The sequence below is a fragment of the Lissotriton helveticus genome, chromosome 5_1 (genome assembly GCF_964261635.1).
Source record: "Lissotriton helveticus chromosome 5_1, aLisHel1.1, whole genome shotgun sequence".
In the NCBI taxonomy this organism is placed as follows: domain Eukaryota; kingdom Metazoa; phylum Chordata; class Amphibia; order Caudata; family Salamandridae; genus Lissotriton; species Lissotriton helveticus.
Window position 1 is genome coordinate 1336711657 of NC_136065.1, and position 27121 is coordinate 1336738777.

The window sequence follows — 27121 nt, forward strand, 5'->3', positions numbered from 1 at the left end:
TGAGGGCAAGACCTTCAAGGGAGGGAACTTCCACAGCAAGTGAAGGGAGAGAGGAGGTTGGTAATTTTTTTTTAATTTTTTTTTTATTTATAATGTTTTATATAGCGCAAACTTGATCCCGAAGGATATCAGCGCAAAAAATACAGTATTTACAACAATGTTTTTTTAAGTAATCTACTACTTATACGCTCGGTGGCAGGGTGTATGTTGCTACACCAACTACCAGTGTTTGTTCTAAGTAAATCACAGTGAATTTAATACTACTCCAAGCAGTTTCTAAACAATCAATGCCCACCTCCCGAAACCAGGCACCCACTATGGTTTCAATTACAACACAAGAATACAATAGATGAGAGAGGCATTGTTGTAAAAGCATAAATTCGTAGGGTTTTAATCCCTCAGAGGATGGAGAACAGTGATGACAGCAAAGGTAAGTCTTTCACTCGGTGGTATTGTTGATCCTTTTATTTATTATTTAGTACACAACAGCCAACACGTTTCACCCTTACGGGCTTCTTCAGGGCGAGTATGTGGTCCACACAGTCGAGAAAGAGATTTCCAAAGGGTAAAAGGACTTTCTTAATTGTTTTTTCAATCGCAGAGTCAGAAGAAGTAATTTTAATGTTTCAAGATCCGTAACACTCGACGTGACAGGAGTCTCCACGATGGCCGCATGATTAGGCCAGTGACTGAGCGCGAAACACTCTACACACCCTGGTTCTTGAATGAGACACTCATTATGGATCGTGTTGGCTGTTGTGTACTAAATAATTAATAGAACGATCTACAATATCTGAGTGAAAGACTTACCTTTTCTGTCATCACTGTTCTCCATCCTCTGAAGGATTAAAACCCTATGAATTTATGCTTTTACAACAATGCCTCTCTCATCTTGTGTAGTCTTGAAGTTGGTAATAATTAAACGGATAATGGCATGCATGGGGAGAACCAAGACCGGCTCTGCTGTTCTTCCTCTCTTCATCTTTGTAGGGACTATGACCTATGGCTGCCAGTCTGGTGCGAAGATGGGTTCCAAGTGATTGATCAATCTCTGGCAGGTGAAACACCAGTCTTGCTTCTCCCATAACTTGGGATGTGTCTCTACTCTGTTGTCTAAGGCACGTACCTTTGTCACAGACAGTCTGGTGAGGCAGAGACCTTTTCGCAGACGGTCCATCTCAGTTGGGGAGTGTCCTGCAGTCCCCTTTGATACACCATAATCTTTAGCTTGAAAGTGTCCATAGGAACTGCAGGTAGAAAATAAAAGGATGTGATGAAAATGCAGCAAGTAAACAAACAATTTACAAAACAAAAGACCTTAAACTCGAGCTGAGGACTGTTGGTTTGGCGAGAAACACTCTGCCTAGGAAGTGTGCAAGAACACTGCATCAGACGCAAATGTACATCATGGCTTGTGAACAAGAAAATGAACAGTTAGCCTAAGAATGCTGATAAAATTCTTTCACTTTTATCTCGCAATTTTGCTCAATTTATTTTCAATAAATTATTGTTCAGTCTTAACACGAGCCCACATTGATCATATTCAGCTCCTAGACATCAAAGAATACACTATCCGCATCTCTGACCACACAATAGATGTAAAGTTCCCATGAGCACGTGTTTGCTTTTGACCCATTCATTTTCAACTGTGTCCTGCCCAAATGTAATCACATACTTTGGTCTCTGCTCTCAAGCCCTACAGATCAACTAGCCTACTTATGATCTCATCATTTCAGGCTTTGGGGTCTCCATGCATCCAACTTGCCTTCTCACTAGCGTACCACCAGGGCACAACGGTTTCCAGGACACTATTCAATCAATCAATCGATCTATCAATCAATTCATTTTATTCGTTTTTTGCATAAAACCATAAAAATCAGATAGAAACAAAATAACAAGAAAGTCTATCATAAAAAGAGTCTGCTAAATAACATCAGGTGCTGTGCATCAAAAATAAAATATAAATATAGTGAATGTATAATTTATGTTTAAAAAAAGAATAAAAAGACTACATACAGGGTAACGATAGATCCATGGACACTATTCAATCACTTACCAATTTTAAAGCCATTGGCAGCCCCTACTTTTAATGGCAATATCACTTGCCTTAAGAGTTAATAAGTAAAGGGCTAGATATCCAGCATGCCATATATTTTACAAGACCATTAGTGCACATTGCTAACTACAACCAATCTACTATGTTCAAAGCCATATAACAAGAGCTAAACGAAGGGATTCACAGTCAGCTACCAACATAGCTTGGTAAACTGCACCTGCTTCAGCAATGACAGTAAAACCTTTAGGTGAAGTTCTTTAATGCTAGCAGCGCCACTCTGTCCACATAATGAACTTGACTGACTACTGAATTAATGCATATGCTCAGGTGGTCCCTAGAATCGACACTATTACGAACAACATCATTAGGCATTTGAAAAAGGCCACTAACTACAAAGAGTTAGAACACTTTACACAAAACTCGGGCTGCCAGACTGGTTGACAAGAAAGTAGCCCCACAAGACAGATGGAACCTCAGGGTCAGTCCGCTCCAAAAGAACCACATTCCTCGCCGTTTGCCCTGAAGCTCCGCTGAGACCTCCACCCCTAGGCCTCGCCAATCGGCCCGTAGGAGGAGGAGTTGGAGGCGGGGTTCAGGTGTTAAAACTTTCCTCAGCGTGGGAGCGGGCAATTGTGTTTTGTGTTGCCGCGCAAACCGCTGCTGACATAGCGCTCTTTTTAAAATACCTTGTTTGTTTGCACAATATTGTTTTTAAAATTACCTGCACTAGAACTGGGGAATTAGAAACTTGGGAATTCTCTTCCGTATCCTCACTGTTTGCCCTGAAACTCCGCTGAGACCTCCATTCCTAGGCCTAGCCAATCGGCCCGAAAGAGGAGGAGTCGGAGGCGGGGTTCAGGTACAAATGTCGACCACTGAGCGGAAGCGCAGCGGACGCGAGCAGCGGGAGAGCCAAAGGCAAGCCCGTCTGCTCCAGGCCGCTCCAGGCCGCGCCAGACCAGGCCAGGGGGCCATCCCCCTGCTCGAGTCACCATCTACTCTTCGGAGGATCTAAAAAAGCTAAATGTATTAGACCTCCTGCCTTGCCCTGCTACTTGTGCACGCCATGACCTCCTAGGCATCTCTCGTAGGTGCCATCTTTCAGCACCCTGGCACACCACTTCTGGAAGATACCACAGGCTAACAACGGCCCAGAATAAAGATCTTATGCTACGCATCCTTTACCTCAACACCCGCTCCCTAGTCAAACATCAACTAGACATCTTTCTCCTCCTGTTGTCAGACAAGCCAGATATATTCTTTATCACCGAAACCTGGCTCAATGCAGACTCCACCCCTGACATCTTAGCAGCCCTCCCCGACACGTATTACATCCTACAGGCTAATTGTGCTCTAGGAAAAACAGGGGGGGGAGGTGGGGGTAGCGGCCATCATACATAAAGACCTTGTCTTCACCTCCATGTCCCCTTTAAATCTTCTGGCAACAGATAATATGATCATTAAGCTTGATTCCATGACAGGCTCACTCATCTGTGTCCTTATATACAGACCTCCTCAGCATATGCCCTCATTCCCCTTCTCATTGAGTGAACAGTTGACCCTTTGGTCACGGATCGCGCTAAAATTCTCCTATTAGGTGACCTAATTTATTGATGCAACGATGACAATGGCGGCCCCCACGCGGCCAAATTAATGGAATTACTTCTCAACCTTAATCTCAGTCATCATAATTCCTCCGCCACTCATATCAAAGGTCACACCTTGGACCAAGTTTGGTCCGCCATCCTCACAGAATCAAGGCCCCACATTTCTCCTTGCATCTGGTCGGATCACCATTTAATAAAATTCTCCATCTCTATGCCTACATATAGTAAGCCATCGGCGCCCGAAGGAGGTCTGGTTAGGAAATGGACCGCCGTTGACACCCCTGCCTTCTTGGATAGTCTAGCCCATTCCATTCCCAAAGACACTCCGGATTTGGAATTAGCCGAGGCTAACATCTCGAACTGGCTATTAGCAGCAAGTAACACTCATGCTCCTCTTAAAAAATTTAAAATCGCCCGGCGCCTGGACGCCCAAAGGTGGTTCTCCCAAGATCTCAGGGCTCGGAAACTAGATTCCCGCCAGAAAGAGCGGAAATGGAGGCAGGCCTATGCCCCAGATGCTAAACTTGCATATCTAGCGGCCCGCTTAGACTATAAAATGGCTATTATGTCTGCTAAAGCAACTTATTTCTCAGAAAAAATCGAGAAATCAAATAATAAATCTAAAGACGTCTTTTCTATAGTCAACGAGCTTTCTAATTCCGAGAGAACTCTTCCCAAAATTGCGCCCCCCCAACAACTGTGTGATACTCTTAACAGTTACTTCTTAGATAAGATTGCCACCATTAAAGCCAGTATCCCAGTTACTGATCCCATGATGGCTCCCCTTACCGCAATTTGTAGAACCCATACTTTTGATCACTTTCCACCCATTGATATCCATTCCTTACAGGCCCTACTGGTGAGGGTGAAATCCGGCTCTCCCAGGGACTGCTGCCCTCTGCATATCTTAAAAGATACCATCTTGGCCCGCCCACTCCCTATTCTAACCCTCCTCAATAAATCTCTCTCTCAGGGAAGGGTCCCTACTGCCTTCAAGGAGGCGATCGTCGTCGTCCCCCTCAAAAAGCCAGGCGCAGATCCTGCAAACCCATCGAACTATAGGCCGATCTCCCTTCTCCCTTATCTGGCCAAAGTCCTTGAGGCACACGTTACTACTCATTTGTCCAACTTTATAGAACAGTCTAACTACTTGTACCCTCAGCAGGCTGGGTTTCGCCCTGCTCACTCCACTGAGACAGTTATCACCGCAGTCATGGATGCTCTCTGAGGAAATGCCGATAAAGGGACACCACAGGCCCTGGTCCTTCTGGACCCGTCGGCCGCGTTTGACACAGTTGATCATACCATCCTTCTAGACCGTGTCAAACAGGCCGTTGTATGTAAATCAGCATTCAACTGGCTCAGATCCTTCCTAGCAACCGCACTCAAGCGGTCCGCCTAGCCCCCTTTAACGCATCTAAGCTCCCCACTACTAGTGGGGTCCCTCAGGGATCATCACTGTCCCCCCTCTTGTTTAATCTGTACCTCTCTCCCTTGATCCGATCCCTGAGGGAATTCAAAGTCACCACGTTTAACTGCGCCGATGATCTACAACTGATCTTTCCTATAGATAACTCCCCAGATTCCATCCAGGAGTTCCATAGCACCCTTCTCCATATTCGCCAATGGATGGATCTCAACCACCTAAAACTTAACCCCGGGAAAACCGAACTAGTTCTCTTTGGTAAAGGCCAGACACTCTGGGGCCCCCACTACTGGCCCTCAGAACTCAGCCCTATGCCGACTCCTTCTCCCTACGCCAAAAGCTTAGGGGTTATCATCGACAAGGATCTCTCCCTAAAAGCTCAAATTGGTGCGGTTGTGTCCTCTTGTTTCTTTCAACTCCGCAAGCTTAGAAAGATCAGTCGGATGCTCACGCAATCAGCCCTGAACCAAGCGGTAATTGCACTGGCACTATCTCATTTGGACTACGCTAATTCCATCTACACAGGCCTTCCACTCTGCCTTACCAGGCGTATCCAATTGGCTCAGAATCAGGCAGCCAGACTGATCCATCGGCAAACACGCTGGCAGTCTGCCAGGCCTCTGTTGAAAAATCTCCACTTGCTCCCCATCCCTCAACGAATCGCTTTCAAGACGACCTGTAATATTTTAAAATCTATTCACGACCATAGCCCCCAATTCATTAGCTGCCTCCTGGCCAGATACGTCCCCTCCTGTAACCTAGAATCTGCCAACTACCATCTCTTGACCACCCCCTCCTTTAAACTTCACCGCCAAGGAGACCACAGGTTTGCGACTTTGGCACCCAGACTCTGGAACTCCCTCCCTTTGGAGAACCAGTCTTGCAACAAACTCATAGATTTCAGAAGACTGCTAAAAACATGGTCATTCACACAGGCCCACGTATAGTCCTCTGCGGCCCAGGTATACACTTGACCCAGCGCCATGAAACCTTACAGTGTACGTGCACTCTATAAGGCACTATTAACATAACATAACATTCTTCTTGAAAGCAGTAGGTACATCAAGCAGCACACATCTCTTTCAGCAGTCCTACATTCATAATTTCTGGCACAATGCTGGCAGCCTGCTTTTGGGGTGGAGTTTCTTGCCTCCTCTTCGAAGGATGAAAACCATTAGCCAATGATAAACTGCTACTTTTCTTATTGTTTCAAGAAATTTGTACCCAGAACACTCCTTCTTTATTGAAAACTGATGCTTTTGGAGCGTGCCTTAAATAAAATCATCCAAAGACCTATACACAGATAATATACAAGCTGGCTTGGGAAAGGCTCCCCACTTCAAAGCTCATCCAGGTCTCCAACCCCCTTACTCAATGTATTTATGCCAGGGCGCTAGAGAACAGATAGAACCTTCGAGCTGGCCTGGCGAGACAAAAAACATGTATCCATGGAAGATATTGAAAAAATGGATGGAAAGCGACGCATGTGGGATTCCTCACAATAGGTTATTTTCCAATTTATTCTTGTATAATAGTGCACACATCTGTGGTAGTAGTTTAGGCTAGTAAGTAAACAGTAAGAAACAGAATCTCTACAGATAAAGGGGGTTAAGAGTATAATCACAAATACGTTTGCAGGCTTTAAACTCCAATAATCTAATAATAGTGTTATATACTTGGAGCTTTATGCTGGCATGTGTGCCGTACATTATCCCTACATTTAAAGCTAATTCTAGAGGAGGACCATGAATGCATCATTGCCCCACTCTCCAGGCTAAAGCTACTTTAACTTGCAGCAGCCAAAGAAAGATGATAAATCCCTCTTTCATGTTCCAAGGTCATGGAAACAGAAGAAAGACCACAAATACAGCAATCCTTAATCATTCAGCGTGCTGGCAGCCTTTCTATTGCCACAACCTTCAATGAAAAAGCTGCTCCCTGCCAAGCTGACTGAAGAGCAGCCAAGAGACTTAGCAGAAGGAATTGGAGGGATGGGGTTTGTCAGGAGGAGGCCCGCTGGTGGTATCGGAACTGAAGTTGCTTGGCGAAGGTCTCCCTCGATGGCCAAAATCCCCACTTCGTGTAGACTCCCAATAATTCTGAGGACGAGTATTTTTATTTTTACAATAAAGCACTTACTTGTCATTACAAGCTTTAAACTACAGGCTTCCTGATGGTCCATCTCATGAAAGGCCTATTTGGTGCAGGATTGAAAAGGACTTTGTTAAAACATTTTGATTTGTGTATGGAGCAGCACAATCTGCGTCCACCTCTTCCACATGCAATCAAAATGTAGAAGGAATGCGTAAATCTGCTAGAAGTTAAATTCTGCTATTCCAGATGAACTAGTATGATTAATGACAGAGTACTGGAAAACTCAGAATATAAATGAAGTTTGGGATGGAAATTATATACAAGTTTCCTAGTGCCTGCCGGCCTGGAATTCTTGATCCCATAGTTCCAGGCCTGGACACACCGAACTCAAATTTGCAGGTGGATCTGTAACGCAGCCTGCAAGGAGAACAGGGAGAGTGTGCAGTCTGTTTTGGGTGGCCCGAGAGGGCTGGCCAAACAGTCATGTGCACTTAGGAGTGGGCAAACCACTCCTCCCCTGCCTTGCTTCTAAAGCAGAGCGGCCCGCCCACCTGCCTGTCCTCAAAGTTATTATCGTTTTATGTTTGCTATACTTAGCACTGCTAAAAAGCAGTGGAGCGACCCTCCTCAGCCATAGAGGAGGAGCCACCACTGGAGAGTGGGATGTACACAAAGCAGCCTCTAAAAGGACATTGGCAATCCATGACTCGAGGTGTTTTGCCAGCATGGGACCTGTTTAAAGAAGTCTTTGTGACAACAGTAGATAAAACCATGTCTGTGCTCAACAGGAGTCAGAGGGGGGAGATTTAAACCAGTGATCAGTACAAATTTCACAATTTTGGCGAAAATAATAACGGAAACTGAAGATTTTCGAAACCACGTTTTTCCAACTTGTGGGAAGAGTACCAGAACCTACTTTGTGTATGCATGTAAAAGGTAGTGACGTTTGATCGGAAGTGTTGTTCATAATGACAGGTTTCTATTTAACAGCATAGGATTAAAATAGACGGATTGAGAGACTTACAAAAACGAATATAGTTATAAATGGTTGGTGTTAAATCCACCACTACATGAGAGGGGAATAGCGAGAACAAACAGACGTGAATACAGTAAAATATAACATCTGTGTACAGACCAACATAAAGAGTGAATGCCTCCTAACTTGAGGTATACAGGTATATCGTGTTGATTTCTCTGATATTGCCACAAACATTGCATGCAGCAATAACAAATATAGGCAGACCCTCATACCTTGCAAAGCACGTATAGTGTCATGTCTTTCAAGTGGAAAACGGCCCGATTTGCAAATGTGGCCCACTTTTCTAGTTATTGGATTCGCTAATGGCGCCACATTTTTAGGTCTTGCCTACGCAGCGCGCATGCGAGGCTTAGGAGACCTTTAGCCGTTGTTCTGCTCTTTTTCGAAGCACATACTAGTGCTTGTGGCGGCATCCACCTTGCGGGAGCAAGCAGGAGCGCGCCACAAACACGGGTATGTGCTTAGAAAAAGAGCAGACTGATCTCCCAAGCCCACGCGCGCTGCAACCTTTTTTTTTTTTTCTTTTAGCGCGAGGCGCTCGCTTGTTTCTGGTGCCTTGGAATTGGGTGTTTAAGGAACATAAATGGATTTAACTTAATTTTCCTGGGAATTTTAATCATAGGTAATAGAGATGTATAGAATACATTTTCTGAGGACTCTGTTGTTATAAAAAAAATGTCGCTTGTTCAGTTACCTTTGTGTATTTTAAGTATTTTTGAATGTAAACAATAATTTCTAAATCACAGAAAACTAGAAGGCAATGTTAACTCAGCATTATGGTTTGTCAAAAACTATCGATATCGTTGGTTTTTTTTTTGGTTAACCTACTATTGTGCATTTAATTTTCCGTCTTTTGATATGCCTTGTTTAGTTAATTTTGTTGGATTTTAGAATGCAGTGTATTTAAAGCACCATCCATGTTTGTTGATTTATGTTTGCCTGACTTGTTTTTATTTCATATCAAATGCTTTCAATTTTACCTTGTCCTCTAGGTAAGACAACGCCTTCTGGAGTCACTACTTAGTACTTTTGTAAGACATCTGTTTGAAAATAAATGTAAAAGTCCTGCCCAGTAATGTTCTTTTGCCTTGTCATCTCTCCCATGTGCATTTTTAACTAGTGCAGAAAAGTGTCAGTCAGAGCCAGAGGTCAGTCAGCCTGTCTCGCCTTTGTACTCCATGCAAGGCAAGTATTTAAATTGTAGATGGAAGATGGTAGATGGTGGAGTAAATCCAGCAATGAATGGCACAAAATTGGGCCTACCTGAATAGCCAACAATCACTGGCAAACGTAAAAGCTCCTGAGACGGCTGCAACGCATCCAGAATGCCTCGGCACATCTGATCCTCGACATCCCCCACCACAGCCACATCACACCCCACCTGAGAGACCTGCACTGGCTCCCCGTCAACAAGGGGATAACCTTCTAGCGCCTCATCCACGCACACAAAGCCCTCCACAAGACCGGCCCAGCATGCCTCAACAGACGACTCCGCTTCTACACCCCCACCCGCCAGCTCCGCTCCGCCGGCCTTGCCCTCGCCACAGTCCCTGGCATCCGAAGAACAACCGCCGGCAGCAGGCCCTCCTCCCACCTCGCCGCCAAGACCTGGAACACCCTCTCCACCAACCTTCGACAGACCCAAGATCTACTGGCCTTCAGAAGACTCCTCAAGACCTGGCTCTTCGATCAGTAGCAGCATCCCCCTCCCCCTCCCCAGCGCCTTGAGACCCTATCGGTATGTAGTGCGCTTTATAAATGTCTTGATTGATTGATTGAAAAGGTCTGACAATGGATTTGCCTATTTTTAAATGTTTTTTAAAATATTAATTACAAAAACATTAAGAAAATGACAGACCCTGCATGACCAGACAGATGCACAAGTGTCTGTCTTTGAATATTTTTGTAGCAAAGGTTTACAGAAAAATTCAAAGATGGCCACCTTTGTGCATGGGTGCATGCACAGGCAGATGTCTTTGGATGTTTTTGTAATAAAGTTTTGCAAAAATATTCATAGATGGCTCCCACTATATGTGCATATTTCGCATGCGCACACACAGCTGACTTTTTTGGAAGGGGTTGATAGCCCATTCAAGGATGGCCAACTCCAGCCATCTTGGAATGGGTTGAAAACCTGTTTCCAATCGGGATGACCACAAGTAATGCACATGCAGGATCCGGGGCACTGTAACCAGTGGTGAGGGCCAGATAATAGTGTCCGATGAGCAGCTGGGTCATCTCTGAGTTTACAATAAGTAAAAAAAAGTATGTATAATTTTTATAAACAATTGATGGCTCGCAAGTCCCAGGCACTGGACCTACAAGAAAAGTTTGGGAATTCCCAGACAAAATACATCAGGCATACAGGACAACCAAGACAGGCCAGAGGGAGGCCTAAACAAAGACATACAGGTCTCTAAACGCTTCCTGCGCAAGGCTCTAGCAAGAAAGAAAAGAGGGGCCGGCGCTTCGGAGGGACCGACGGTTGCATCTCTGAGGGCAGCACTAAGAAAAACAATTTGGGAACACACAACCGCCATCACAGAAAGGGAAAGGCTAAAAGTCTTTGCCCTGATAAAACGAAAGAACCCAGTCCACCTGTGGAGACATATAAATCAAGTGAGCAGCAGAGGAATACCAAGAGAGAATGGAGTAGCAGAAAAGGACTGGCTGACGTATGTCAACCAGCTTTATACAAGTACCGCTGCCCACAAAGACAGTCCAGAAGTGGCCAGTGGCATAGAGGGCCCAGACCGGCAAACAAACATCGCTCCAGGTGACACGAAAGCCAGCCAAGACAACTGGCCTGAGGGTAATAGAACGCCGGAAGAATCATATGATGAAATACCAGCCAAGCTAAATCCCCATATGGTCAGTAAGATCATTAAGAACATGAAGAACGATGGGGCCCCTGGACCAAATGGAATTCCAGCACCAGTCTTTAGAAAGGCCCCCGACTTCTGGGCAGGTTTGGTAACTCCTTTATTCATCCATACATTCCAATCATCATTAACCCCCGATTCCTTGAGGGGCTCCATTTTGGTCGTCATACATAAAAAAAGAGACCGCCTAAAGCTTTCGAACTATAGGCTTATTGCCCTGCTTGACCTTGAAGCCAAGGCTTACGCTCGCCTTCTATTAAAGGACTTGGAGGGGTGGGCAGAAGAGAACAGCATTATACCATCTTATCAAACGGGCTTCAGGTCAAGGGCATCGACCATGGATAACGTACTGGCACTGGCCTATTTATCCATCCAGGCCACCACAAAGAACCATCCCCCACTTTTCTGCTGCTTCCTGGATTACAGCACAGCCTTCGATAAAGTGATGTGAAGAAGATTATGGTGGAAGCTAGAAAACTGGGGCATTCCACCGAACCTATTGAAGGCAATAAGATCGCTTTATGAAGATACCTGGGTAAGAGTCAAAACCAGCGCCAGCACTGTGTCCTCGAAACTCAAAATGGAGAATGGGCTGAAACAAGGCTGCATGTTGGCTCCCATTCTTTTTAATATTTACACGGCGGACTTGGGCGACGACCTAAAAGGAGCCAGACTAGTAACTCCAAGACTAGGAAATATGAAGCTGCCGGTGCTCCAATACGCTGACGACACTGCCATAATGGATCACACAAAAGTGGGTCTCCAAAGAGCCCTGACCGCTTTAAATCAATTTAATAACATCAATAATCTGACAGTAAACCAAGGAAAGACCAAGGTTGTCATCTTTGGGTCCTACCATCAGAAAAAGAAAGCACATTGGCATTTGGGCATCCTGCAAATTAAGACGGCGGTGTCATACAATTACCTAGGGGTCTGGCTGACGGATCGGGCTAAGGCGACTGCCCATTTGAAACATCAGAGCATTAAGGCCAACAGGGTCAAATATTTACTCAAACAACTAAATAATCAGCTGATTAGTCCAACCGCCGTCCCAATATTGAAAGCTATGAATGCGAAACTTCTACCTGCAATCAGCTATGGCTACCAGGCTTTCCCTAGGTCACTGCAGGCCTACTTAATACAGCACAATCTAAAGCTTATAAAACAGTGTTTCAAATCCCAAGGGCAGCAAGGCAAGCAAGACTAAAATTGGAGCTGGGAATGGCAAGGCCGGACCTGATGTGCCAGGGTGACATCATAAAACTCTACCTCAGGATTTTAAGGGCTCCGGCACACTCCTTAAAACTCCAACTAAAATCAATCTTTGAAGAGCCTTGCACGCCCTGGCATTCTGCACTCGATAAAGCGACTGAGACATTAAATATAGTGGGAGAAAGCATATCGAGGCCGGACATCCCCCTGAACACATGGAAAAAAGTGATAAACAAACAAGTGTGTGAAATCTCATTTGATTTGGACTGCAAATCCCTTCGTTCAAGTCCACTCTTAGTCTCCTTGAATAGTTCTTACACAGTAGGAAAAGCCCAGGCTTACTTAAGTGACGCCATTACACCATCAGTTTGAAGTAAAATCTTGTCCATGAGACTAATCATCCTAGGAATCGTGGATTTTAATCCTGAGTGGGCTCGCAGAAGGGAAGCCACTAAATGCAGACTCTGCCCATACAAGACGGAATCGTGGCTCTACCTGCTATGTTGTTGCCCCAGTCTTATCAAGGAAAGAAGGCAATTACTGAGTCCGATTTGCTCCACTAATGGAACAAAATCCTGCAGCGAAGCATCAGCCTTGTGTTTTCTTACAAACAGCACGATGATTCTAGCCAGACTGGGGAAATTTGTCCATCATATTAGGACTGACTTAAAACTGGCAAATGAATGCAATAAAACTCTGGAGAAGATCACTGCAAATCCAGCGCAAGGATGCTGAGGTGGCCTAATCCGTGCATCGATGCTTGTCTGCACTTTCGGCATCCCAGTCAGGAAAACCTCTCTCATGGTGAATGGTCTAGAGGCCAAGGGGAAGGAATCATCACATGACATTCCCACCCATAGAACAACATGGGAGCCCGGGCCACCTTTAAAGCCACACCTCCATAAACACTAACTCTGGGGAAGACCGACTTTGGTGGAACTTGGGGAGGAGAGTCAAACTTTTTTTTTCCTTCTTCTTTTTGTCAAAACGTATTTTAAACCTCTGTTACAAATAATAGTTTTTAATTATTGTTCTAGCTGTAATATGATGAGCACTTTTTACTGTAATGATTTTAATTAATTGTACAGTTAAAAAAAAATACTTCGAAGTCCCAGGCACTGAAAGGGACTTATGTCTGGGGGTAATGGCATTGTGCTTTGGCCTCGGTCGTGTACGCACAGCACTTTGGCGCAAATCCCATACTACACCCATATAACGCCTACCTGAAGCAAAGTAATGTAAGACTACATGATGTAATGTGTTTCGTTATTTTGTATTTATTAAACCATACAAAGTAATAGAAAGTGGCTTGCTTAATTAATCCAAGTTAAGGACTTGCATTGCCCTGTGATGACTTGCGTCACGTAAGAAAAACAAAAGTCCTTAGTAAATCTGCCCTTTATCGACCAAGTATGTGAGCAATTCTGCAAGAGTTGACACAAGAGTTAACAAATTGAAAATACAATTGCCACGATCCTATATCATGAACTACAAAGTCAGATTAATATTTTAAGTGTGTGAACTCTTTTTGTGCTCCTTTGAGATGCAGTTATGTGCCCGAGTATGTTATCTTCCCGAGCATTGTACACCTGTCAGTTCCTTTACTTTGCAATATTATGTGAGCTTACAAAAGGAGTGGGACTTACAAGTCCTACATGTAAAACTTGGCATGAATGAATAGCCGAGAGACACCTAGACGAGCTGTGTTCTATAAGTCTCACCAGTGCCTCAAAAACAAAGCCTGTAAAGTGCAGCATAGAGGCTACCTGCTACTACTAAATATGCAGGTTTATTTAAAAGTAAATGAGAAGATTTTGCCTCTTGGGTAGATGGCAATCTGCTGAACTAATAGACCAGAGTTCTACTTATGGTTTCTCCACTTATTCTACACCACCTTCTTCTCCTCTGTCCTGAACCCTCTTTGGGACAGTCATGCTCGCTCGCTGCACTCCCTCGCTCTGGAAAATTCATGGGTTAATTTTACTTCTCACCACTTTCAGACTTTACCAGCCACCACTGGTGAAAAGGCGTTGTGATATATAGATTGCTATCAGCTGATTCTAATGTATGGATAGATAGAAGTGTGTGAGGGCACTTTGGCGTTCATTTGAAGTGCTTCAGTAAGAGATGAAGGGTTTCAATCCTTCGAAGATGCGAAACCAATCAATCAAGCTGTTAAAAAGAACAGAGGTTTACCCAAGCACCACAACAGCAGCTTCTGTGGATGGAAAATGCTGCTTGTACTTTGCAGTACAACAGAGCCTACAGCACCCACAAAACGCTTTGATAAAGAGAACAGTTACCTAGAATCACACGAGCAGACAGACAAGGAAGGCTGGGGCATTAATTAGAATAATTAATAGACCCCAATGACAGAATCTAACATTGTTTTCGGGGGGTGGGGGGGTTAGGAAGTACTCTTATTGGGATGCGGTATCCAAATGCCAGTGGAGGGAAGTCCCCTGTATTACTTGCTTTGAACACTAGCATTAGGAGTTTTTTTTAACCCATTCTTAATAGCAAACCTGCCAGGTTCATCCCAAAAGCGTGAAATGGGGACGTTCTGGGGAGATGGTGGTATATTATTCTAGTGTTGAAGTTTAATATCTTGTCAAAAAGAATTATGGCATATACAAGCCCTATTCAAACCGTCTTCTTAAAAGGTCAAGCCATTAAACAATTTCTCTTAAGTGTATTACTATCATTTCGGTTTTGACAGAGCAAAGGAAATTAAATACCACTCCAGGGTGGAGTCAGTACACAACCATTGAAAAGGTTGATACCAGTCCTGGCAGTGAAAACTAAACAAAGGGAAACACCAGCGCCCTCACCTACGCTGCAATAACAGTACGTGTCTAACTACCAGCTTTTGAAAAATATACAGTGGTACTCACTAGGAAATGGGGTCTCCAGTTAACAAAGGCATGTCCGAAGCCATAATGGAAAACCGGCACTGTCGGGTTATAGGGCAGTATTTCGACACAGTGCCTCATGTGACTATCACCGCCAGCTAAAGGGAATGTAGGTGTCAACCACCGCGGGCAAGACGTATCCTCTCTGTAGACATGCTCAGGTGTGCATAAAGACATGCTTGCCAAATACATCATCTTGGTTAGCATAGAGGGCTACAATAAGCTACTGCTTGAGCCGTACACATAGTGCAGCCTGTGGCCGACCAGATTTGGTGTTCTGAAACGCTACTCCGATTACACACACAACTACAAAACATGGAGAAGACATCACCCATCATAGTCAATAAATGGTCCTCTTGAGACTGCAATGGATTGCACCGACATCTATCCGGCCACTTTCTTGCCTAATGCAGAGCCTTAAGACGATCGGCCAGCAGCTAACTCAATGGATTAATAAAACTGCTGCAGAGACCAGAAAGTAACCTGCCAGCCGTAGGGTGCAACATTAGCACATCCAACTCCCTCAGAAGATCCCCCATTTCTCTGCTAGGTCTGCAAAATGTTGGTGATTAAACCAGCTCCTGCGCAGCGGTGTGCAAAGAAACCAAATCGCATTCTGGCTCTCAGAATAGATGAATGATGTAAACTGAAATGAGGTGGACTGACACTCTGGATAAGGCACCAAGTCTGACAATTTATTCCACAAAAAGAAACCGCAGCATTGCTGCTCTGAAGGGTTGTAAGTTAAGAGGCTGGCTAAGGAGACAAGATGCTACACCCCCGCCAATATTTTCAACATAATCTGCCAATAAAATTTCTCAAATTCAAAGAAGTGACTGCAGCTGGCACGGCGGTTCGTGAATGAGACCTCTAAAAACTCCCACCAGGTCCCCGTCCATCTCTTTTATTGGCAGATCGAGTGTCCCTCAAATGCTTGCCGTGTCCAGCATCTCTCCTTTTGAGGGTAGTAGGGTTGTGCTTGCTCCAACTTGTGCTGCCCTGTGCCACCAGCCCAATGGGGCAAAATTTCCGTGAACCGAGTATCTGGTTTTATGTCTCTTACTCCATAGCTTCTCTCTTTTCATACTAACCGCAAGTGCTATTTTTAAAGCTATGGTATTCCGCATAAAGAATGACCGCTTTGGGTTCTATCGGTCAGTGTTTTCACTCCTGGGAGATCTTGAACCCATTCATAAACGGCAAGACTTTGGCTGTCGACTAGTTAAGTGGGAACGCTCTCTTGTGTTGCTTCTCCAAGTCAGTGGTGAGCAAAGAGAAGAAGCTTTTCACGGATGATGGCTCAGTGAGATAGTGTCTCTGCTCCCTGAGGCAGAAGAAGCCCCGACTGTGAAAGGTCCCAGTTAAGAGTATTGGATTATGCAATCCAGGTGTGGATCTATCTTTAAACCTTGCATGACTTTTGTCCCTCCTGAGCCAGAATTACGGTTGCTTGCACAATTTTGACTGGCTGTAACAGATGACTGCAAATATAAAAAAACTGTTCTATACGTCTAAGAGAAAGCAATGTATGAATAGACGTTATTTAGGTTTAAACAAGAGATGGAGGTGCCAGACGTCACGGAAGCCATTTTCATATGCAGATCATGAACCATGGCAAATAGCTAGGACTGTTGAAAAGAAATGATGGCAATGGCGATTACTAAGCTGTGCTTTCAGCACGAGCAGGTCCTGGTGGATGTGCTACCACTCTCAGCTTCATTCGTTTTGCATCATTTATTTCAGTGCTCCCCTTAAATTTCTGAATCGGTGTAAATGTAAATTGATACTTGTATAGCGCACTACTCACCCGCAAGGGTCTCAAGGCGCTTGTACGAATACCGCTGTGTCAGTTAGTTACTAGAGGAACTCAAAGACCACATTTTGATGTATGGAACCTAAAGTCCTAAGATTAGTAAGGAAGGAAAGCACTTCTTATTTAAGCACAAAATGTTCTAAAGCCAGTGCTCAAAATAACTGTTTTTTGGATTTCACACCATTGCCTTTTTACTAATTCGCGCAACAGAAATACATACATACGCACACAGGCATCCATATAGGTGTATACAGAGAAAAATCAGAAACAACAAGATTTAAATCTCTGACAGGAAATGTACTTTTGATCCAGTCAGCCACAACAAGTGAGCAGAAAGTGTCAAGGATCTAGAGAAAATAAGCGAGATTGTTGCATTTTACCCATATATTTGTGCTGAAATTGAAGAGGTAGGAACAAACTGTTTTCATTATGGATTAGAATATTTAAATCAGAGAATTCAGAGAAAGCATAAACAACCAGAGAGGGATTCCATATCGCCACAGTCTTATAAATTCATGTAGATTTAAAATGCAGCACAAAGCCTTCCTGCCAACAAAACACTGTCAACCTTTCAGGGCCAATGCGTACTTAAAAATGTTCCTGACCCATATTTAATCCCACCAGGAAATGTTAAATGTTGGTCTAATCTCATTAGCACAACTGAGAACAAAAGTGCCCCTTCTCCTAAGAATCACAATTGATTGATCACGTCTCTCGAAGTCAGGAATATGGGCTGCAAAAAATGATCTTTTTTCAAACACTTTTGTTTCAAACAAGTTGGCTCCATTTCCTGCGGGTCAAATGGAAAGCATCTATTATCTAGGATACATTTGTTTGATGGCCATTCAGGCATAAAAAAGGACCATTGCAGAAAACACACACAATATATTGAAAGAGCTTCATATGAGACAGTTGACTTAGAAAATAATTGAAATTCGCAAACAAATAATGCACGAAAGGCAATAAATTTAACAACTTACAAAACATGTTTACGAACACAGGTACATGTTTAGGAACACAGGTACATGACTGAATGTATGTGGTAAATACAAATAGACATATGACTATATACATGTCCGCATAGAAAGCACACTACCTTTCTCGAGTTTACCTAAACATAAGAATGTACACTTCATCCACTAGTCGTTTATTTTCCCACTATTCGACTATAAAAATTACAATTTATAAAAATTGTTAGACTGTCAAGATGCGGAACTAGTGCTTTTGATCTTGATCTGGCTTGAGAGAGGTAGAGGCGACGTCCTACAGTAGCACTTTGCTCAACATTTGAAATGTACATGTTAAGATCTGGAGTCTGCAGAAAGGGATACCATACTGGAGGAAAAAGCCTCACAGGCATAAAAAAAAACCCTAGCAGTCAAGATGATGATACAAGTCGTAAGACAGGACTACCAGAAAGAGGTCTGAAGAGAAGTTCTGGGGGAAATGGCACAAACAGGACTAAGCAAATGTAGCAGATAAAGCTTATGATACAACCAACTTGAGTTTGGAATGAAAAAATAAAAGTAGGGACAAAACTAGTAGACTAGGGGATAAACCAGTCAAAAAATACTCTTTGACTTTGTTGTGACCGTGTGTAGAAGCTCTTCTTACCTTAAATACCCTCCAACAGGAAGTGACAATAGAGGAACTGGAAATGTGGCTGTTGCGATGGATTGGGAATACTTAGCATTAGCCGATAGTAGTCACCATCTTAGAATAGGTTCCCAAAGAAGGTTCAAGACTTAAATAGGCAGTACATTTCAACACTTACTCAGCACTTGTTTACGCCTTTCAGAGGAGCCTCCAGGCAACCACTGTCATTACTTTGTCCTGTGACATCGAACTAAGCACTTTGCACAGAAACACTGGCCACAGGTAAGACACAGGAGAGCTATATGCACTTCAACAGTCAGCACCAAAAACCTGTAAAATATGTCAAGGAAAATCACAGTAAGAGAAAGAGTTTTGCTACTTTTTTTGTTAAAGTGAACTGTTCCCACAGAAGAATCGATTTAGATGGGAGGGAGTTCAGTACTACTGTTAGCCCTAAGAGTTACATTTAAGACACTTGGCATCACCCATACTGCCAAAGTCTGAATGCCAAATTTAAGAAACAGAACTTCTAAGGGAATCTTATTAGTGCCTTGGATTTGCAGAGGAAGGATAAGGGCAGATCTTTCAGAGTGCTAGTGGTGCCAATGTTAATCTCACTGCCCCGCACTCCAATTCTTCACCTATTAGACCAATAAGCTTCTAAACCGTGTTCCCTTTCCCAGGAAACCATATGTTCACCATAGTTACATTAACTAAGTTTAGTAACCTTGGGAGCCTAATTGACTTGTGTTTGTGCATTACATATTTTTCAAACAAAAACTCATGTTTTTAAATTGAGATCATGTTTGCATTGAAACATCGACCAGGATCTAATGCTTGTAGCCTAATTAATGGTGGCCTGCTGAGGGGCCACCATTGAACTTATGACCAATTACAATACTCTCTACAGCATGGGCACTCGCAAACATATGCTACGTGGCCACAAAGTACGGTCTGTGGTGTGACCGAGGGCCGCACTGATGTCAGCAGGGTGGCGGTAGGGGTTCCAGGTGAAGCAGGGATTGTGTAGGGAGGTCTAAAAGTCTAACTAAAATGTTAAATAAACGGGCGAGCATTTATTTGCATGATAATATATACTTGCCCATTTATTTAATATTATTTTCTGAATATTAGTGTTCACCAGGGGGCCGTATGTAAAGGTCAAGAGGGACGCAAGCGGCCACTGGGTCGTACTGAGTATCACTGCTCTACAGCCTTCCTGGGATGCTCACAACAAATTCCAAGCTGGCTACCATTGCCTCAGTTACCATTGGGAGCTGCTCCAACTAGTTATCAAGAATCTCTCTCCAATGGCACAGTCATAGAGCAAGGCTCCGTTCCCCGGGGGATGAAACTATAAACGGGTACAAAAACTACAATACACACCACAAACAAGAAGAAATGTTAAAATAATTAATACATTCAAACTGCCAAATAGACAATGAGTTCTGTGGAGGGCCCCGCTTGATCTAGCCCATACATGTCCTTTGTCTGGAGCCGGACTCTCACCACCTCACCTGGACAGGACACAGGCAGCAACATTAAGAAGCCAAATGCTGTTCAAAGGCAGCAGATAACCACTGAAAATAGCAATATGTCTAGCCAAATACATGCACAACGTGCCCCAGAATACGTCTATAAAGCCAGAAAACATGTATGTACCAGGGGCGTAACACAGGCCCCCGCGGTGCGGGGCCCCCAAGCTCCAGAGAGCCCCCTCAGCACAGCACTTTGGCCCGAGAGCTCCTGATTGAGCCCGGCGGGGGGCCCTCCCCGTACCTTCAGGGAGGCCCCCTCAAGTTTTGTTACGCTAGTGGTATGTACTGTGGTAGAAGGACACCGGATAGAGAACTTGGAAGACAATTTTAGTATGCTCAGGTAGTAGTAGATTGGAGTGGGGTATTTCTGAGTGTGGTAGATTGGGTGGGGAAGACTGGGTGGGGTAGATGGAGGTAGGGTATATTGAGTTAGTTTGTTGTGAGCAGATTAGGGTACGATAGATTGGTGTGGGCAGGTGAAGTAGACTGGGGTGGTGTAAATTGGGGCAAACTGGGGAAGACTGGTATATTAGGGTAAACTGGAGAGGACTTTGGTAGACTGGTGTGGAGTAGATTCGGGTTGGGTAGATTGGAGTAGGATGAGTAGGGTAGATTGGGATAGGCTGGGTGGGGTAGATTGGATTTGGGTAGACTGCAGTGAGGAAGATTTGGTAGATTGGAGTGGGGCAGGTTGAGGTAGATTGAAGCGGGTAGATTGGGGTAGACTGGACTGGAGTGGGGTACACGAGGGTCCACGGGGGTAGACTGGAGTGGGTTAGATTAGGGTAGGTTGGGTGGGGTAGATTGGAGTGGGGTTGATTGGGATGGGGTAAAGTGAGGTGGTGTAAATTGGGGAGGAATAGATTGGGGTGAGGTACAGTGGGGTAAATTGGAGTGGGGTACAATGGGGTAGACTGGAGTGGGTCGGGTTGGTATAGGTTGATTGGGGTAGATAGAGGTGAGGTAGAATGAGTGGGGTATATTGGATTGGGGCAGATTAAAGTGAGGTAGATTGGGGTGGGGTAGGTTGGGATGGGTAAATTAGGGGTCATGTAGATTGAATTGGGGCAGACTGGGGTGGGGCAGATTGAAGTGGGTTAGACTAGTTGGGTAGTTTGAACAGACTAGAGTAGTGGAGTAGTTTGACTTGGGGTAGATTGGAGTAGGGTAAATGTGGGTAGATTGAAGTGGGGTGGAGCACGGTAGATTGGAGTGAGGTGGAGTGCGACAAATTGAAGAAGAGGGGCAGTAGTACAATGAAAAGGGAGGAGCAGTAGTGCTATGAGGTAGTGGGGGCATTAATAGGTTGAATTGCATGTTCCTCTCTATTATCAATAGTTGTGTAGCCGATTTGTTTTCGAAAAGGAAAAAAAGACTTTTCTGGCCCTGGATGCATTTATCCCATTTCAGGTACATGTAGAAAAACTCAACAATCCAGTTGCAAATGCTATACAGCTGAGTAGTTAAATGTAGAGATTTTGTTAATAAAATGTATTTATTTTGTGTAATTTCTATGTCTTTGCATACAATTTGTGTTGTTCCAGGTGAACACCTGCAATTTTGAAAAATTCTGTTTCCCGTCATATTAGCTTCATTTTTTACTAGTCCATAACTGCAATGTGGAGAAGTCATTCCAGGATTTATTTGCATGCTAATAACGCCATGGGCTTTAATTGTAGGTTTAGACTGCTTTCTCTTTTTTAATTATCTTTTAGCCACACCAGCCATATGTTCGAAAGTTGCCACTAGACAGCGCAGAGGGCATACGTAATGGGCCCTAGTTTTCAAATTCACTCTAGCTTTAAAATCTTTCCAGATTATGCTTTATACAGTGTTCTGTTAATTTTCACGTTGTGCTTGGAAAAAAATATTGCACCTTCTCCTGTTTGCTGATCTCCCAAGTACCAAGGGGAAACAACAACAGTGATTGGGAAGCAGAATGTGGGAGTGTGGGGGAATCAACTTGGAATACATAGTCAGTGGCATCTGCTTGTTATTGTAAAAGAAACAGGAAGGGAACCTAAGGCAGTGCTCAAACACAATTAACCCCTTAACTGCTTAGCTCTCCATAACCTTTTTTCCACATAAGGTATCCATGTTAAATGTGTGTCCTTTTTTCCAACATCATTCTAAATGTACCCAGGTTCTGTGTATTCCCCAAGCTAATCTTAGCGTTTTTTTGAAAAATAGGTAAACAGTATAATTGATAAAAGTGTCTGTTTTTCCCCTAAAAGTGGAGTCAACAAACGTTTTGCTGTGCTAAAGTCACCATCTTCCCAGCCTTTGGGAACATGCAGAGCTGAATAAAAAAACATCTTTTTTTTGCCATGGTGTTGGCATTTTTTTTTACAGAAGTAGACAATTTTTCCTTTTTTTGTTCTCTCAACCTACTTCCAGTTTGTGTTGGAAACCAGTATAAAACCCCTGGGTGATACAGAAAAGCTACATATTTCTAAAAAGTAGACAAAATTCCGAAATCAGCAAAGGGTCATATGTGTAGGTTTTCCCAAAGAAACATACTGTTAAAATAAAGAAATATAGAAAATGAGTAGGACAAAATGACAATTTGTGACAATATTTTCATCTGTTACTTTTTGTCACAATGGCCAATTTATGAAAGCAATATAGAATTACATCTGCTCGACCCTTTTGGTTTCGGGAATATATCGAGTTTATAGGTTCTCCAGGAATCCAAGGTACCCAGAGCCAACAACTGAGCTGCACCGTACAATGGTTTTTCATTGCATATAGAGTACAGACCAATTAATATGGTCAAATATGTAGACTGAAATTAGGTATCAAGGAAACCTTTGAATTTCTGAAATGGGCACAAGATACATAGTTTAGGAGAAGTGATTATTTGTACATCTCTGAATTTGTGGGTATCTGTACTAACTTATGGTTTAGAGGGCATTCAAAATGTCTTCTTTCTTACACACCGGCTTATATTTAAAAGCACAAATAAAGCAAAATCCAATTGGTAATAACAGATTCTTTTATTCTATGCTCCTACATGTCCACAGATAAAAATGGTACATCTCTTGTCTAAGTAGGCCTAATGACAGTGACTGGAAACTACTCAAAATGCATCATGGTACATAACATTTTTCAGCTCGAAACTGACTTTTTTTGCAAAGTGGGTAGCTGTGAATTATGGACTGTAGCTCAGCCTGCAACTAGGGAAACCTAGCAAACTTGCGCATTTATGAAAATTAGACACCAGGGGGAATCCACTGTGGTGTGACTTGCGTGGCTCTCACCAGGTTTTGTTAAAATCAAGAATACTTTGCAAACCACATATCTTTGGGGATCCACAAACTCGCTTCCACCCATCATTACCCAAAGTCTCCCAATATAAATGGTACCTCACTTGTGTGGGTAGGCCTAGTGCCCGTGAGAAGAAACGACCAAAATAAAAACCATAGAATACATCATAGTTTTCCACCCCACCCCTTTTTTGCAAAATGGATAGCTGTAGATTTTGGACCCTTGGAAACCTAGTAAACCTGCACATTTTTTTAAAAGTAGACACCAGGGGTAATCCAGGATGGAATGACTTGCAGGGCTCGCACTAGGTACGTTTACCCAGAAGCCCTTGCAAACATCAAACCTAGGCAAAAAAAAAAAAAATTCTCACAATTCTGTGACGTAAAGTTCTGGAATCTGATTGGAGACAAATATTTCCTACCACTCTAAGTTCCCACTTGTCCCAGATAAGAATAGTACCCTTTTGGTGTGGTGGGCACAAAACCACAACACAAAATGACCCTTAAGCGCTACAGTGAGCTATAAGCAATCAGAGTTGCTACGGTATATGGGGCTGTGCTATGGTGCCACTCATGCAAACCTACGAACCACAGAAATTTGGAAAACTAAACAACCAGGGGATTCCTTGGTGGTGTGCCTTGCATGAATCCCATGAGGTTTTCATACCCACAATGCCCTGCAAACCTCAAACTATGCCTGAAATCACACATTTTCCTTATATTTCTGTGATGAAAGCATCCGGAATCAGCAGAAAACCATAAAAATCCTACCACCCAGTATTACCCCACTAGTGCCGATAAAAACGCTATGCTACTTGTGTGGCTGGAACTAGTGTCCCCACAACAGTAACAGATAAAAACAACGTCAATGGAAGCCCTTGCAAGGGGACACCCATTTACATCAGTTTGACCCGTTCCTATCGTGGGCACTGGTCCCAGCCTTTTAGTTTGAGGTTTGCAAGGAATTGTGGGGAAAAAAAAAACTCATGGGATCCACGTATGGCATGCCACCCTGAAATCCTCCGGATGTCTCATTTTCAACAAGCAGTTGCAATGCAATAGGTCTTGCATTTATGACAGTTTGAGCTATTGGCTTTGTAAATGACAATGTCTTTTATTTATGTGTTATTTTTGAAATAGATAAATAAAAGGCATTGTCGATAACAATGCCAATAGCTTAAACTCTCGCAAATGCAAGACCTATTGAATGCAAATGCGTTCGGCGCCACTGCTATAAATTTTTTGGTCTCGTCTGGCGTTGGAGCGCGCATGCGCTTCTCGCCTGCGAGAGCTATGGTAAACAAGTCCGTTTCGAGAAGGGGACTCAAGCCCCGCCCCTCCTTTCCATTGGGTAGCGTCAGCGTTTATGGTAAACGCTTACTTCCCATTGGAAAGGAGGGTTTTTCGTTCCCTCCCTTTGGCTTTTTGCCGGCCTGGCTCGCCTGATTCACGGCTGTCGTGAAGACTTTTCTTATCTGCATGTTTATTAAACAAGCAGATAAAAAATGTCTTCACGACAGCCGTGAAGCAGGTATGTGGGTGTCAGGAAGCTCGGGGCAATGGTGCGGCGCCATATTCAAAGGGAGGGGGTATCCTGGGGGAAACTCTTTGTTTGCACTCTAAGCCGCCTTGAAAAACAAATGTGTGCGTTCAAGGCGCGCTGTCCCTACACTGTCTCTGCTGTGGCAGACAACAGGGTGCCCGGAGCGTCCATTTACTGTCTGTCTATTTTCCCTTCTTTATTGTAAACTTTATTTACAGCCCGCGAAAACAGAGTGCATCTGAAGTGATTGCCTTTGGGCACCTGTGCACATTTACCATTAAATTAGCCGCGCTAGACACAAGTCCGGGCACACGTCCTCTGAGCATCTTACAAATCCGGCCGTGCAGGAAGTCAACGTTCAGGTCTGGTGGTGACTTGCCATGGACTGTGGACCTGAGATATAGGCTGCTCACTATCCTGAACTACTCGCAGGAGCGCAGCTTCACAGGGGTGTTACACCCTCGTAAAAACGTCTTGTGTTGTGTGTACAGCTGTGTACAAGTGCTTTCATTCTGGTTCTGTGAAGTCTGTCGGATTTCACCTGGATTTTGACATGCCCACGCCAAGAAAAACACACTCTCATCTGTGTTGGAGGTCTTCACAAATGCACATTCCATCTCCCGGGCCTGCCCCGTCATAACTTTATGTTCCAGCAAAGCTTCTCCCTGCTGCATTTCTAAGATTCTTGAGTGACTAATCTAGACTCTCTGTGTGAACTGTGCCATGTTTTTGATTACCCTGTGCAGATCCGGTCTGTAGGGCACGCACCTTAGCGTGAGGTTGAGTGTATCAGTGTACAATTCCCCACCGAGGAGCTATAATCCACAACTACAACAGCCCATGATGTTTGCCCAATATGGCGCTATTGCCCAGAGCCAACCCAAACTATTCTCTTGGGCCATGTCTCTCACCCTGTTGCATCTGCATCACAACTACTGTTAGCAAGCGCTCAGACCGTAGGCCCCCCGCGTACCCAGTTATTGCTGTGATCACACAGTGCAGATGTTGACTTGCTGTAGTTTACCTTGACTTGCTTTAATTCCTGTTTTTCCCATCTCTACATATTTGTGCCTTTTGTTTCTGGTGTACGAAGTGACACCATTGGGAATATTGTTTAGGTTCGAGCACCCTTTGTTTTCACCTCTTTCCGGTGCACAGTTTAGTCACATTGTATTTTCTCACTTAATACACATTCAACTTGTGGCCTCTCAGCTGACACAGCCTGGAAGATTTAGAGACACTTCTGGCTCCTAAGGAAGTGTGACAGCTGCAACAGCTACCAGCGATTCTCATAGCTAGTAGCTCAACTCCGCTTCTTCTCCTCCCTTACCGTTCCAGGAGGTTCCATCTCGGGAAGAAAAACTGCTGCCACTTATTTAGTATTTGTGGGCCACCTTCCGTCTAGGCACAGCTGACATTTAAATTGGGCCAGGATACCCTGCATAATGTTGGGAATTTTGGTAAAAGCTTGTTACATGAAACTTTCGAAGTTGCACTATCATGCTACATCCCGTACGTATGAGCCATTTGCAAAAAACTTTTATTTAAAGCACACAGAAATACTTCCATCTAGGTCACAATTCTCTTCCCTTCCCTTTACTCACCAATCCCCAGTGTACCATCGTTTTCCGTTCTCTCATTCCTCTCCACCTCTATTCATAGTCTTTCAACCTCTCTGTGCATTCTCCCCTGCAGCTTATTCCAGCGCGACAACCCTCTTTTCATCTTTACTTTCGATGCATCCTGCTTTTCCTGTTTTCTTTCTCGCCTCCCACCTCTCCAACTTCCTTCTCTCGCCTTCCATTTTACATCTCCCCTCATTTGCGATTTTCTTTACTCTTTTCTTCCTCAATCTTGTTCTTAATTCCCTTCCTATTTGCTCATTTTCCCACACTCCATAAATCTCTCCTGGTTACCCTCTTCCATACATTCTTAGGGTGTGTGTAAAGTTTGAGTATGCCCCTCTTTAGTCAAAAACACCACCACAACCAGTAACAACAGTACTACCAACAATCACTAACACCACCACCAATAACAGTACCACCAATAACAGTACCACCAACAACACCACCACCACCACCACCACTTCCAGTACCGCCACCACCACCACCACCACTAGTGCCACCACCAGTACAAC

The 27121-nt window shown here is 43.9% G+C and overlaps 1 protein-coding gene across 1 annotated transcript in view; it reads right to left on the bottom strand.

Moving 5' to 3' along the window:
• LOC144755369 (uncharacterized) overlaps positions 1 to 27121 on the bottom strand; it is a 231370-nt gene that overhangs the window by 101271 nt on the left and 102978 nt on the right. The window contains exon 2 of the mRNA XM_078644200.1: positions 1127 to 1247. Within this exon, the coding sequence (XP_078500326.1) occupies positions 1127 to 1247 (121 nt within the window). The remainder of the gene's footprint in view (positions 1 to 1126; positions 1248 to 27121) is intronic.